General features: G+C 35.9%; 2 protein-coding genes across 3 annotated transcripts in view; one reads left to right on the forward strand and one right to left on the reverse strand.

Moving 5' to 3' along the window:
• The first annotated feature begins 1,677 nt into the window (after positions 1-1,677).
• On the forward strand, positions 1,678-4,547 carry LOC123313508 (TBC1 domain family member 7). 2 transcript variants are annotated; one of them, XM_044898423.1, is made up of 5 exons: positions 1,678-1,794; positions 2,930-3,226; positions 3,282-3,741; positions 4,200-4,329; positions 4,383-4,547. In XM_044898423.1, exons 2-5 carry the CDS (start codon positions 3,034-3,036, stop codon positions 4,476-4,478), a joined length of 879 nt encoding a protein of 292 aa, XP_044754358.1. In that variant the 5' UTR covers positions 1,678-1,794; positions 2,930-3,033; the 3' UTR covers positions 4,479-4,547. The 2 variants fall into 2 exon arrangements, with proteins under 2 accessions (XP_044754358.1, XP_044754357.1); XM_044898422.1 differs by having other exon boundaries at positions 1,703-1,778.
• A 3,300-nt stretch (positions 4,548-7,847) lies between these two features.
• Positions 7,848-12,502, reverse strand: part of LOC123313370 — a 31,091-nt gene continuing 26,436 nt past the window's right edge. The window contains exon 3 of the mRNA XM_044898229.1: positions 7,848-9,414. Coding sequence (XP_044754164.1) covers positions 7,893-9,414 — 1,522 coding nt within the window. The 3' untranslated portion in view covers positions 7,848-7,892. The remainder of the gene's footprint in view (positions 9,415-12,502) is intronic.

Genomic DNA, 12,502 nt, shown 5'->3' on the forward strand with positions numbered 1-12,502 from the left:
TGAGGATATACTTGATTTTCTATATTCTAACAATATGGAAATAGCCAATGTGGCTAAAATAGTCCAACCTTTGTCATTGACCTTTCAATGGTTACACCATTTATTTCGGAATGGTCAAGAACTGGAGGATCTCAAAAGAACCATCTATTGCAGACTATAGGGCAATTATTGAATTCGACGTTGAAGAAACTGCTTCAGCCGATGTTGAATGCAGGATACCCAGGAAGACTGGCTGGGAACTATATATAGTCCATCTAAAGTCTCAACTGGAAGGCCTGAAATACAACATCAGCTCAAATGGGGATTTGGAAAATGCCTCTGCTCACTTCACATAATGTCTGAAGAGAGAATTCGGAAAAAGTTGGCCACTCAGGAAGAAAATGATCTCCAGAGACTTTTTCTGGTGGAATGATCAACTTGAAAATCTCAGGAGAACAGCTAGGAAAGCCTTCAACAGAGCTAACCGAGAAGGCAGCTGGGATGCCTATCGACTGGCCCTGAAATTAGAACAAGGAGGTTAGGAAAGCCAAAAGGCAGTCCTGGAGAAGTTTCTATGAGAAAATAGATAAAGCAGTCCCAGCATCCAAACTTCAAAAAGCACTTTCTAAGGATCACTCCAACCCAATTGGCCAAATAAAGAATCCATGTGAGGGCTTCATGAATGATCTTGAAGAGAGCCAGAAAGCTCTGCTGGAGACCTATGTTTCTGGCTCCAAGCAGATTAACATCAGAGAAGATACCCCGACTGGGAAGATACACCACCAGGTGAGATCGGCAAAAAGCTGGTAGACTTTTCACACCAGAAAGAATTGAATGGGCGATAAAGAGATTTCAGCTGGCATGGATGGTATCATGCTTCAGAATGGTGTTAAACTTATTATACCCCTGATAGCTGAACTCTTTAAGACCAGCTTTGCAAGGGATTACAACCCGGAATCGTGGAGGGAAACAACGGTAGTATTCAGACGCAAAGTGGTCGGAAAGGCTCCTTCCTGTTATTCTATTATATGGGGTTGAAGGTTTCAGCAGGTTAGTGAGGTGAAGCAGGGTGACGCAGCTTTTACCTGCGATGCTCGTACTATCTGACAAGTCACTGTCACGCTTTATTTGCGCGGCTTGTTCTTTTCCATGTTTTACAAAAACTCACGCTGCGTCACCTCACTAACCTGCGTTTCTATTTGCGCCTTAGGTGAGGCCAGGCTCAAATAGAGACGCAGGTTTGTAGGGTGACGCACCTTTTTCCTGCGTTGCAACTACTATCTGCCACGCTTTATTTGCACGGTCTTGTTTTTTCTATGTTTTTCTACAAAAACTCACGCTGCGTCACCTCAAAAACCTGCGTTTCTAGTATTCTAGTATTTGCGTTTTAACCAAGAAATGGTTACTGCCGGTTAGGCCTTGTTTATGTTTGCCGGTAACTTATTCCCTACTTGCTAAAAAATCCCTAACAAACAAACAGACAAAATTCAATGACAAATTCATAAACACATAAAATTCATTCTATGGTTTTTTTTTATGCAGTCTATGATATATGCATAGACAACCTTGTTTTCTCTGGTCGTCTATGGTTTGGATAAAGTCATAGAGAAAGGTGTCTCTGGATAAAGTTCAGAATATTTCTGGTTTGATGTGTAGATCAGCCAAGCACCTGGATAAAGGTTAGAAGAAAAAGAAGAATTTCTCTCTGTCAACCACAGATTACAGAGAAGCTGTCAACTTTGACATATTTACAACGAATTTTAATGAACGTTAATGACTTAATAAATATTTTTAAGTGAACGTCATAGACAAACTATACTGCATTCAAATTTATTTTAGCAGTCGGTTGGCCATGAAATAATTTTCTCAAGTTTTTGTAACTAGAACGAAGTTAGGTTGGCACTCATGAAATGTCGTTAATGTCATAACGCCGTTGCCACAACTAATATCAATTTTTATTACGAAAATGCCGAAAGTGATTGAAAAATGAGACAGGCAAAGATTATAGATAATCTTTGGAGACAGGGTTTCAGGAAGTGCTATTTATTATATTAATATAACGACTTATATTTCAGCTGGATATTTCCACAATCAGAAAGATTGTGAATGAAGAGGATGACAAAGAATTTCCTTTTATTGGGAGACCCAAAAAAGTGGTGGCATTTGAGAATTTTATGTTTGAGTGAATTAATGCGAAAAGTTTACTGCAGGATTTTCGATAAATGTCATCGGAGAATAAGTTCCCTAAAATGGATTTTTCTATTTTTCATTTGACTTGTCCTATACAATGTAAATGTCTTGAGGTACTAATAAATACCTAATTATTATTATCACATCAATTCATTAAGATGAATAGCCACAAATACGCGCAAGTTGCCCTGTTACTTGTTTATTTATGTGAAATTTTTGTTCAACGGTGAAGTTGCATCTTAACTTGAAACTTCCTTCAATTCCTTTTACTTATATTGATGCAAGATGATTTTTGTTGAAGAATTTAACATTCTTGTAATTATCTGTTAATTACTTCGGGAGATACCCATTTCCAACCACTGCATCATATGCATTTCATCTTCGGGTTAATATTTTTGAAATCTACAAATGATGTAAGCCAAAGAAGATAACGAACATTAACCCTCCTCAAGCTAGTGCATATTATATGGTATTATACTGATCTCTTGTATTTTCCATGCAGATAACTGGATTTGGTATGCCTTCAATCAGTTTGTATAAACTTCAATTATGTTCGTCACATATTTTCCGAAGAGATTCGACATTGTGATAAAATACGTAATAACAGAAACTTTTACGTAGAACGGGCAACATAGCGTTGATTTAAAACCCAAAAATGTTTTGACAAGCGTCTTAACCTCACATTTTTCTACTATACAGAGTGAAATGTGTCAAATTTCCATGGCCAACCGACTGCTAAAATAAAATTGAATGAAGTTATACGTTGGATAATTTTATGGAGGATAGATAATTTAAAAATAAATATTAAATATCCAAAACAAACTAACAGAGTGCATGCCTTTAACCGAATGACTTGGTGTTTCAATGTGTGCAGCAGATGAGAGAAATTTTCGTTCTGCTTACTATGAAAAAGTCGGTTGTAAAAATGTCGAAGAAAGGAAATCTTTGGAAATATTACTCAAGGAAAAAATTCTAGATAGGGTTAAATTGAAACAATTTTGTTTGAGATACAGTTTACCAACAGTCTACAGAAGTTTTGTTTGGAAAATCTGCTTAGGTATTCTGACAGAGGAATCATCAGCATTTCTCTACATTTAATTTTATATTTATAGGGGTCCTTCCAGTTAATACCTCATGCCATGCTTTTATAAGTGACCAACGTAAACAAGAGTTCAATGAAATGATGCGAGCATTAACGATTATGAAACAGGTTGATTTCAATACTCAAAAATCGAAACAGTTATATGCTGGATATCTTCTTCAAACTGATGCATTGAAATTCGATAATAATTTGAATGCCTCTAGGGGTTTCAATGAAATAGTTCAATTTCTTTTACCTTTCTACAAAGATGATGTAGAACTCTTTTGGGTGGCAAAGGGATTTTTCTTGAACATTCATTCATTTGACCATGACTTCCCTAAATTAATTGAAACGATTATCAGTTTTTTAGAAAAAGAGGAATCAGGTCTTTTCAAACATTTGAAGATAATAGATGCTCTCGATAATTTTCCATTTGACTACTACTTTGATACGTTCTTTGCGAACACGTTAAATTACCCTGCCTTATCAAAGTAAGTGTACTTTAAATGATTTTAATTGTATAGTACATAGATTATCATGTATAATTGAAATCATAAATATTTTCAGAAATAATTTCCCCTAAGTTAATTTCAAATTGATGCTGTATGCCTTCTGAAACATAACATCTCAAATAGACTCTGAAAGATATATCTTGTATTGTACTTTATAATATTATGCCTGTTTTGGTTTGATTTTTCAATGGTTCCAGATTTGGTTCAAAATAGTTGCATATTTATTTAATTAGAGTGAGCTCGCACATAGCTTAGCACACCATCACTGCACAACTACTTTGAACGGATTCTGAACAGTTCTGAGTGTGAACCAAAATAAAGCTATACATTAACTGTTTCTCTCTTTGGACACAACTCATTAGCAGCATATCTTAGTGATGTTTTCTGTAGTAATTCTGAATTGTTACTTGAATTTTAATAGTATTTTTTATTGACAGAATCTGGGATAAACTGTGTGGTGGATCATGTAATATATTTGTATTCGTCTTTATCTCACTGCTGATACATTTAAAACATTTTATTTTGAAATGCAAATGTTTGAAAGAGGTTCTGGAGATTTTGAACAAGGTATGGTAAAAAAAACTGAAATATAATAAATTATTAAAACCATTCATTTCAAGGTTAATGAAGATAATGCTGAAGTTATTTTCAACAAAGCTATCGATATGTGGCAACAAGGTAGCCATTTCACAATTCACGATAAACCCAAGTCCTGAATTGAATCCATAAATGAAATGCTTTTGTTATGACAAATATAAGAGGAAAATAAAAAATGTTAAAATGAATTATTTATAATTATCTCTCTACTAAGTCCAGATTGATACAGCTTAATTGTGCTTCGACTTACTTCATACTTCAATTTGATGATAATCAATAAAATCTCATGATACAGGGTGTCTACAACTTGCATAGTATAACTAGTTGTTCCAGGAGGAAGAAAGTCAAGGAGTTAAAACAACTCCCGAATTATGTAGAAATTCCTGAAAGTTTATAATCAAAGACAAATGAATTTGTGATTTAAGAATGGTCAGTTCTTTGCAACAACGTGAAAAAGAGAATTTTGTTGTTGTGCTAGTGGGTGAACATTAACAAGGATATGCATGAAGTGGAGGAATACCTTCATTGGCAACAATAATACCAGGTTGGGCACACCGAATTCTCAGTTCTTCACAACAATTTTATTTAATTTTCAAGCGAGCAAAGAGCAAAAAATAATTACACCTAAGCTTCCCAGGCGCCCCCACAAAAAATTTAGTTTTAATCAGAGAACACTAATGTCATTTTATAAGGCAAACATTTTTCTTAGCATTAATGTTCAATCTTCTTATGTATATAAGAAGATAGGAATCAGCCTGTATAGGCTGATTCACAGCAATGACGTATTAGACGTTCATGGAGAACTAATAATTACCAAAGATATTACTATGTAATATTATTATGTAATATCTTTGATAATTACGGGCTGGAGATTCGTGTTAAAATGACAATCAACTTTCTCCCTACAAACACCCACAGTCTCACAGTAACAGTGTGACATACGTCTTGAATAAAGTTCAATGGTTTATGACGTGTTGTGGTTCTTATGCTGCATTCCTAATTTCGATTGTTACTGCGTACTGATTTGAAAGAAGAATAAAATGATGATTCATTTCACGGAAAATTTTTCAGAAATAGGTACTGATAAATGATCATGGTCGCTTTGATATTTATAAATCTTTCGCATGAATTAAATAAATAATGTTAACTTTCATATCCTGAAAAAGTCAAGCCGGGCACCAGAAAGGAAAGGGCCCTGACGCAACTACGTCCTTGTTACGATTAATATCTTGTTAATACAAGAAAAAAATCTGAATTTCTAATACACGTATGTTTTCATTTATTCTCTCGGTTTTTTGTATTAAATCAGTTTTTCCCGAGATATTTTCAATAATGCTTTCATCTACCATTGGAAGTGAGTGATTTGCATGCGCTGGTTTTTTCAGTAAAAGTCTCGTTTTCACTCGCCGCTTTGCAATACTTTTTTTTGTTCACTCTTTTGGATATATGCTTTGGCTTCTTGCGCCATTTCAAAAAACCTTTTTTTGTGTTCTGGTACTATTTTAAAGTTTGTAGGATTTTTTGTGAAGTGTCCAAACAGACGTACGAAATAAAACAAAAAGAAAATAAAAACGCTGCAGAAACATAATTCATCAGGAGAGTGTAGTGGCGTTCAGGGGGTGGTAAGGTGGAAGAGATAACACCGACCGGTGACAGTTTATTATTCTACCGTTTGATTAGTACAATGATATAAAATCTCAATTCTGACCTGAATCGACTAGTCAGCTAGTTATATATCGGTACCTTGTTTACAACGACGATATACAGGCTGTGAGTATCGCACTACAAGAGTCAAGAAAATAATCAGCTCACAACTGTCAGCGAAAATCAAGTCACAGCCATCAAAACCTGGGCTATACCTATATATTTTCATATAAGGCGGGGCTCCTTGATGGACCAAAACGGATTTGGAAAGACTGGACAGAAGGATACGGGGACTACATATCCATGCTATAGGTATCCGCAATCTGAGAATATTTTCTAATTCTACTTATGAAGATTAAAGGTTCAGGAGCAATTTGCAGAGAATATTCTCTGCAAATTGCTGAACCCCGCCCGGTTTTTGGACGTGTAAAAACTCGCGAGCGACTAGCCCGAGTGACTGAGTTTGTGTGGATTCGGGGCGATTGTGTATTCGCGCGGGTTTCTAATTGAAGAAGTATATACGTTCAAAATTCGTAAGTACATGTAGGTATGTATTAATTAATGATTATTCATACAAGTCTTTAATTTATAAGGAACATGGAAGATTCAAGCTTCTGAAGCAGGGACAGGATTCGCCATCCATTCTCAAATAGTTCCTGAAGTCCATAGGGAAATTTTCACGCAACTCAATCAAGAGAGGCATATGTCCATATGTACGTTTTTCCATCCATTCTTTCACCCAACATCTTCTGTTTCTCTTCTTTGGAATATTCAGATACACTGCCAAGCATAAAGCCACTTTCAGTTTGCTTTTTTATTCAATTTGTTCATTTTAAGCTATGGAGTGCCGCTAAAACCGTTGAAAATTTCAACATGCCACGAGTCACGCCAACCTCTCGCTTATAATGAGAGATTTCGAATTGGACGCTCCAAAGCACACGCAAGACTGCGCGAAAAGCCGTTGCGACCTCAAGACACAAAATAGTTAACACGCGCCACTCCATACCGCGCGAAAACACGAGTGACTGGCACTCGCGATTCGATCGCGCGCGAAAGAGTGTTAGTGTAAAGGTACCTAATGGCGTGACTCTTGGCATGTTGAAATTTTCAACGGTTTTAGCGGCTTTGTCCATAGCTCGAAATGGACAAATTGAATAAAAAACGCAAACTGAAAGTAGCTTTGTGCTTGGCAATGTATCTGAATATTCCAAAGAAGAGAAACAGAAGATGTTAAGCGAAAGAATGTATGGAAAATCGTACATAGGGCCATATGCCTCTCTTGAATGAGTTGGGTGAAAATTTTCCTATGGACTTCAGGATCTATTTGAGAATGGATGCCGATTCCATAAAGTCCCTGCTGCAGAAGCTTGAATCTCCCATGTTCCTTATAAATTAAAAACTTATATGAATAATCATTAATTAATACATACCTACATGTACTTACGAATTTTGAACGTATATACTTCTTCAATTAGAAACCCACGCGAATACACAAACGCCCCGAATCCAAACAAACTCGGTCACTCGGGCTAGTCGCTCGCGAGTTTTTACACGTCCAAAAACCGGGCGAATGATTTGCCCTTGCACTATCATTCTTTCGCAAGCGATTGGCATGGGGCGTTCTAGTCGCGCAGGAAAGAGCGTTAGTGTAAAGTAAAGGTGCCTATTCTTTCGCAAGCGATTGGCACGGGGCGTTCTAGTCGCGCAGGAAAAAGCGTTAGTGTAAAGGTGCCTTGCCTATTCTCTGTGCTGCATTCAGGTGGCACTTGTAGTGTGCAGTATCTGTAAAGTTACTGTGTATTGTGTTTGTTGGGTATTTATTGGACGATAGAAAAAAAATCATATTGGGGAAAAATTATTTTATTGAAACATATATAGTCATATATCAGTTAAACTGAGGGAGTTGTCTTTTTTGTATTCTTTTCATCTTTACAATTGCAATATGGTGAGATACTGGATAGCGGGATACAACTGTTATTTCCCTTATCTAATCTAATAGGATCGAGGAGCAAAATGAATTTTCTCTGCGTCCTTTCTTGTTCAAACTGATATAACAGCGTAACAATGAATTCCGCAAAAGGAGTAGCAACGAAATTGATAAATAAATATTTTTTACCTTGGATTTCTGAACGTTCGGACAACGCTGCTTTTTTAACGCGAAAAAGTTGTAAATCATGGCAAGTCTGTGAATAATTATAGTAGGTCAATTCAGATTTTATATGATCTAAAACGAATTGAGTGCCTTCAGAGACTATAGGGTCTGTTGGATTCAAATAGAGTAGATGACCTATACATGTACACCATTCTTGTGGAACACCAGCTTCACTACAAGTTCTTGGTGGTATTTGATTGAATAGAGAAGCACATTTTGGACAAGCGCTACTTGGTGAGATTTTATAGTCAGGAAAAGACAAATTGAGTATATGTTGAAGTGTCATGTACAAATCATATGTAGTCGTCATTTTATCACTATTAAGTTTCAAATTATTGAACTCTGAAGGAAATCTATTTCTGAACCACTTAGGAACAGATATCAGATTCATAGGAAGACGTTCTTCAAACCAACCTGTTGTAGTTCTTCGAATGGTTGGGTCCAATCTTATACCATGGTCACTCAAAAGTATTACCACGCTATCATCTAAAACTCCCTCGGCTTTCAGATTAGTAAAGAACTGACGAATTTTTTCATCGAATCGATGTGGTGTGTTCAACGCTTGATGACTGAATGTATTCATCCAAAACACACCAAAGTATGGAAAATGTTTGAAGGTCTTAGCGAAATCTAGAGCTGCATCTAATTGTCTTTCAGCAGAAGTTTCTGGACCAGCACAATATGGTGCCCCTTTGAGAGGAATTGTTCCGATAGCTTCAGATGCGAGGACATAAGGTCTGAGGTAGAAATCTGTTGGTGCTTTGGTAAACCCTTTCTTGAAGAAATTGAAAGTACTAATGGTACCCCAATCTTCCCCATATGCAGTGGCATATCCAGCTGAACTAAAGTTATACCAGATCATGGGACAATTGTTCAATTCATCGATTTTTCTCCCAGTACAATGAATTTCTCTGGTCTGCTGTTTATTGAGACCAGTTAAAAGGGCTACAAAGTTGGGAAAGGTATTATCATCTATTTTATTATATCCTTTCATCTCAACGAAACCATTTTCCGCTAAATAATTTCTTGATTTTGGCATAGTGCGAATGAAGTTCAATCTGGATACACTGTCGATTACGATGAAGAGAACACTTATAGGGGGCAAATTTTTGTTGTTTTTAGGTTTTGTTTTCTCAGTCTTCTTAATTACGTAATGGGTGTTCTTATATACTTCTTCACCTGATTCATCTCGACAAAATACGATAACGGCATTGCTTTCGAGAGCCACATTTTGTTTGAATAGTTTACACTCTGACCACCTGAAATATACGAAAATTATTGAGTAAGTAGTTATTACAGTGATGAATAAATGATTAATTGAGTGCTACAATAAATAATCAGCTGATAAATTTCAGAAAGTCCCAACAAACATTTATCGTCGGTAAATCGTCGGCTGTGTGCTGTTACTGCTGGCGTAGTGCGTAGTGCTGTTACACATCATCGGACCTTTGAAGATCCGAGGACATGGTTTACGCTGCTGAAGATGTGGCGAAACATGAGCATCTAGCCAGCGTCGGCAAAACGCTGCTGTTAGATGAGCAACTTCTTGGCGGTTTATATTCATCGGATCGGTTGCGGTTAGATGCATCTTCAGCGCGTTTTACCCTTAACATAAGGTCAAGCTGTACTATTTAAATTTCGCGGGATTTTGCATAAGAGCTTCCAGACAATCTAATTTCCGTAATTCCGTATCGAAGCGTTATTTCATTCAGGCGGCGTACGTGTGCACGTGTTTCGAAGATAAAAGAGTTTTTAAGAGTAGGCTATTCTTTCTTCCTTGTTGTGTTGTGTTGTATTAACATAGTAACAGTGATGTCCCAGGGCAGGTGAGTACAAGAAATCAAAATAAAATGGTATTTCTATTTCTAATAAACGTCGGAGTAGCCGTCAGGAATATCATCACGTGAAACAGAGAGTTCTCGAAATATTAGGTCCAAGTAGTACATCATCACCATCATTAGAACCGAATACTTCAACGATCTTTTGAGATTGCATGTAGTTAAAGAAATGCAGAGATAGAAATGGATAAGAACACCATCAAAATAAAAAGGTACGAAGAATTGAAGAAATTCGATGCTGATATACTTATATATGATCTAGAATATTTGAAAAAATGTGTAGGTAGAATTATGTATCTACTCTTTTGGGATATGCTTTCAATTTTTGGTTTTGGTCTTTTTTATTCTAGAGAAAAAATTCTACAATTTGAAAGACAGAAAAATCTATATATACAAATATTTTTCAGTTGTCCAAATTTGGCCTCAACGGGGGTAAGGACGTAGCAGAGACAACACGCAAAATAATCTAACTCATAATTAGCCATGAATCAGGAATTTCCTTGAATTGGTCGGGTAAGAATTAATAATAAAAATGGATTAGAAGCAATGGCGAATATTGTTGAGCTTAATCATGGTGAGTTTTCATGTCGTATTGGTCGAAAATGTTGACATTTTTGAATGTAAGGAAGTTACTTAAATTGAATACATATTTTGCATATTGACATATATTTAATTAATTTAAACACATATAAGATGATATTCTATATGAAATTCAATAATTTATTTTATACAAATAATAAAATTCTATTATCCAGGATCTGTAAGGATAAATCCTATTACAAGAAGTGCCACTGATGTGGAAATGAATCATGTAATGAATTGGCTTCGCAATGCCGGTGACAGAGCAGGGGGCAGATTGAAAAGAGCGGAGGAAAAAGAAGCAGGCAATAATGAGCAGTGAATAAATATATATAAATTTTTTTTTTTCAAGTAAGCTAGTCGTTTTTATGTGTTCTTTCAACCTACAAAGTATTTATATATGTATAATATTATATGAGCGTTATATTTAAGTTGTTTGAATATATGAAGGTTCTTTTCAATTGGCTGTATAAATTGTCTTGCCCTAATCACAATACAAGTGTTGCAAGGTTTCAAAAAATATTTGAAGAAAAAATAGATCTCCTTCAACATGAGAAATGATTTCGAGATTTCGATTTGCCAATTTCTACCAACGATTCTCAAATTTTCAGGGGCACCTTAGCATATTTACTTGGCATTTCTTTCTAACTCTAGTACGAATTCAATTTTAGCAACGTTAAGTTGGTATTAAGTGTCTCCTAAAAGTTGATGAGACAGAAATCGTACATGAGTAGTAAGAAATGTCACGTAAATATGCTTAGGTGTCCCTTAAAATTTAGAGATTGTTGGTGAGAACGAGCATTAGTATTGCAGGTATGTATATATTATACCGACGTTGTACCGATCAATTGGAACAGCGTATTCCCAGCATTGTCTAGACGTTAAGCCGACGTGGTGCCGATCAATTGTAAAAGCATTCTTTCAATATTTTGTAGAAGCTGAACCGACGTCGTAACGATTAATTTGAGGAGCGTATTTGAAGCATAGTCTAGACGCTAAACCGATGTGTTTTTGCACAGTCGAATCGTCACCGGATCTGCGGTGTGCAGACTCTGCAACATGTCGGCTCATAGTCCGTCGGGCGGCTGTCGGCCGATGTGACACTATTTGCAGTATACCGACTCTAACATCGCAGCACTAACCCAACGTTGGGCCGAGTTAAAAATGTTTGCTGGGGTATTCAAATTGTTATAGAAGATGCAGGAAATTCACCATTCAACTTGTAAGATTTGTTTGAATGTTAAAACACGTAGATTATAATTATTATTAACTTGCTTGGAGAACATGGATGAGCGAAAGCGAAAATTAGTTTCGACGATTTTCATTAAACAAATAATAATTTATATTGTCAAAAATTAGGTATCTAAAAGAAGCGTTCTTTTAGGTTGTTAACTTTATGTATTCATGAATATCATAAAATTAATATGGGGTCTTTTTGAGGAGTTGCATAGAATAATTCAAAGACAACTGCGATGCAGGGCCGTTCCTAGAGTATAGGCCACCGGCGTCAGCTTAAGATTTTGCCGCCCCTATGCCTACACATATAATTAAAGAAAAGTCACAGAGAAGTTCAAACCGCATAATTCGAATAAATGAAAAACCTGTAAAATATATCATAGTAAAATGCTAATAAAGATATAATTAGAAAAATTCAAGAAAGAAAATCTCAAAACTCACTATGCAAAATGAAATCGAAAAGTAATGCTAATTCAGAAAACATGATACATATATGAAATATTTCAAATTTAACCTATTTGATACTTTTTGAAACGTTTATCTGCAATATTTCAGTAATGTTGTTTAAACAATCTGTTGAAATGTGCCCTACATGAAACATTTCAAATGAAATATATTCGATACTTTCTGACACATTTCGTCATATGTATCAGAAATGTAGGTGAAATGTTTGGCGGCATTGCGCAGGCCCGAT

Source organism: Coccinella septempunctata, chromosome 5 (genome assembly GCF_907165205.1).
Source record: "Coccinella septempunctata chromosome 5, icCocSept1.1, whole genome shotgun sequence".
NCBI classification, from domain to species: Eukaryota; Metazoa; Arthropoda; class Insecta; order Coleoptera; family Coccinellidae; genus Coccinella; species Coccinella septempunctata.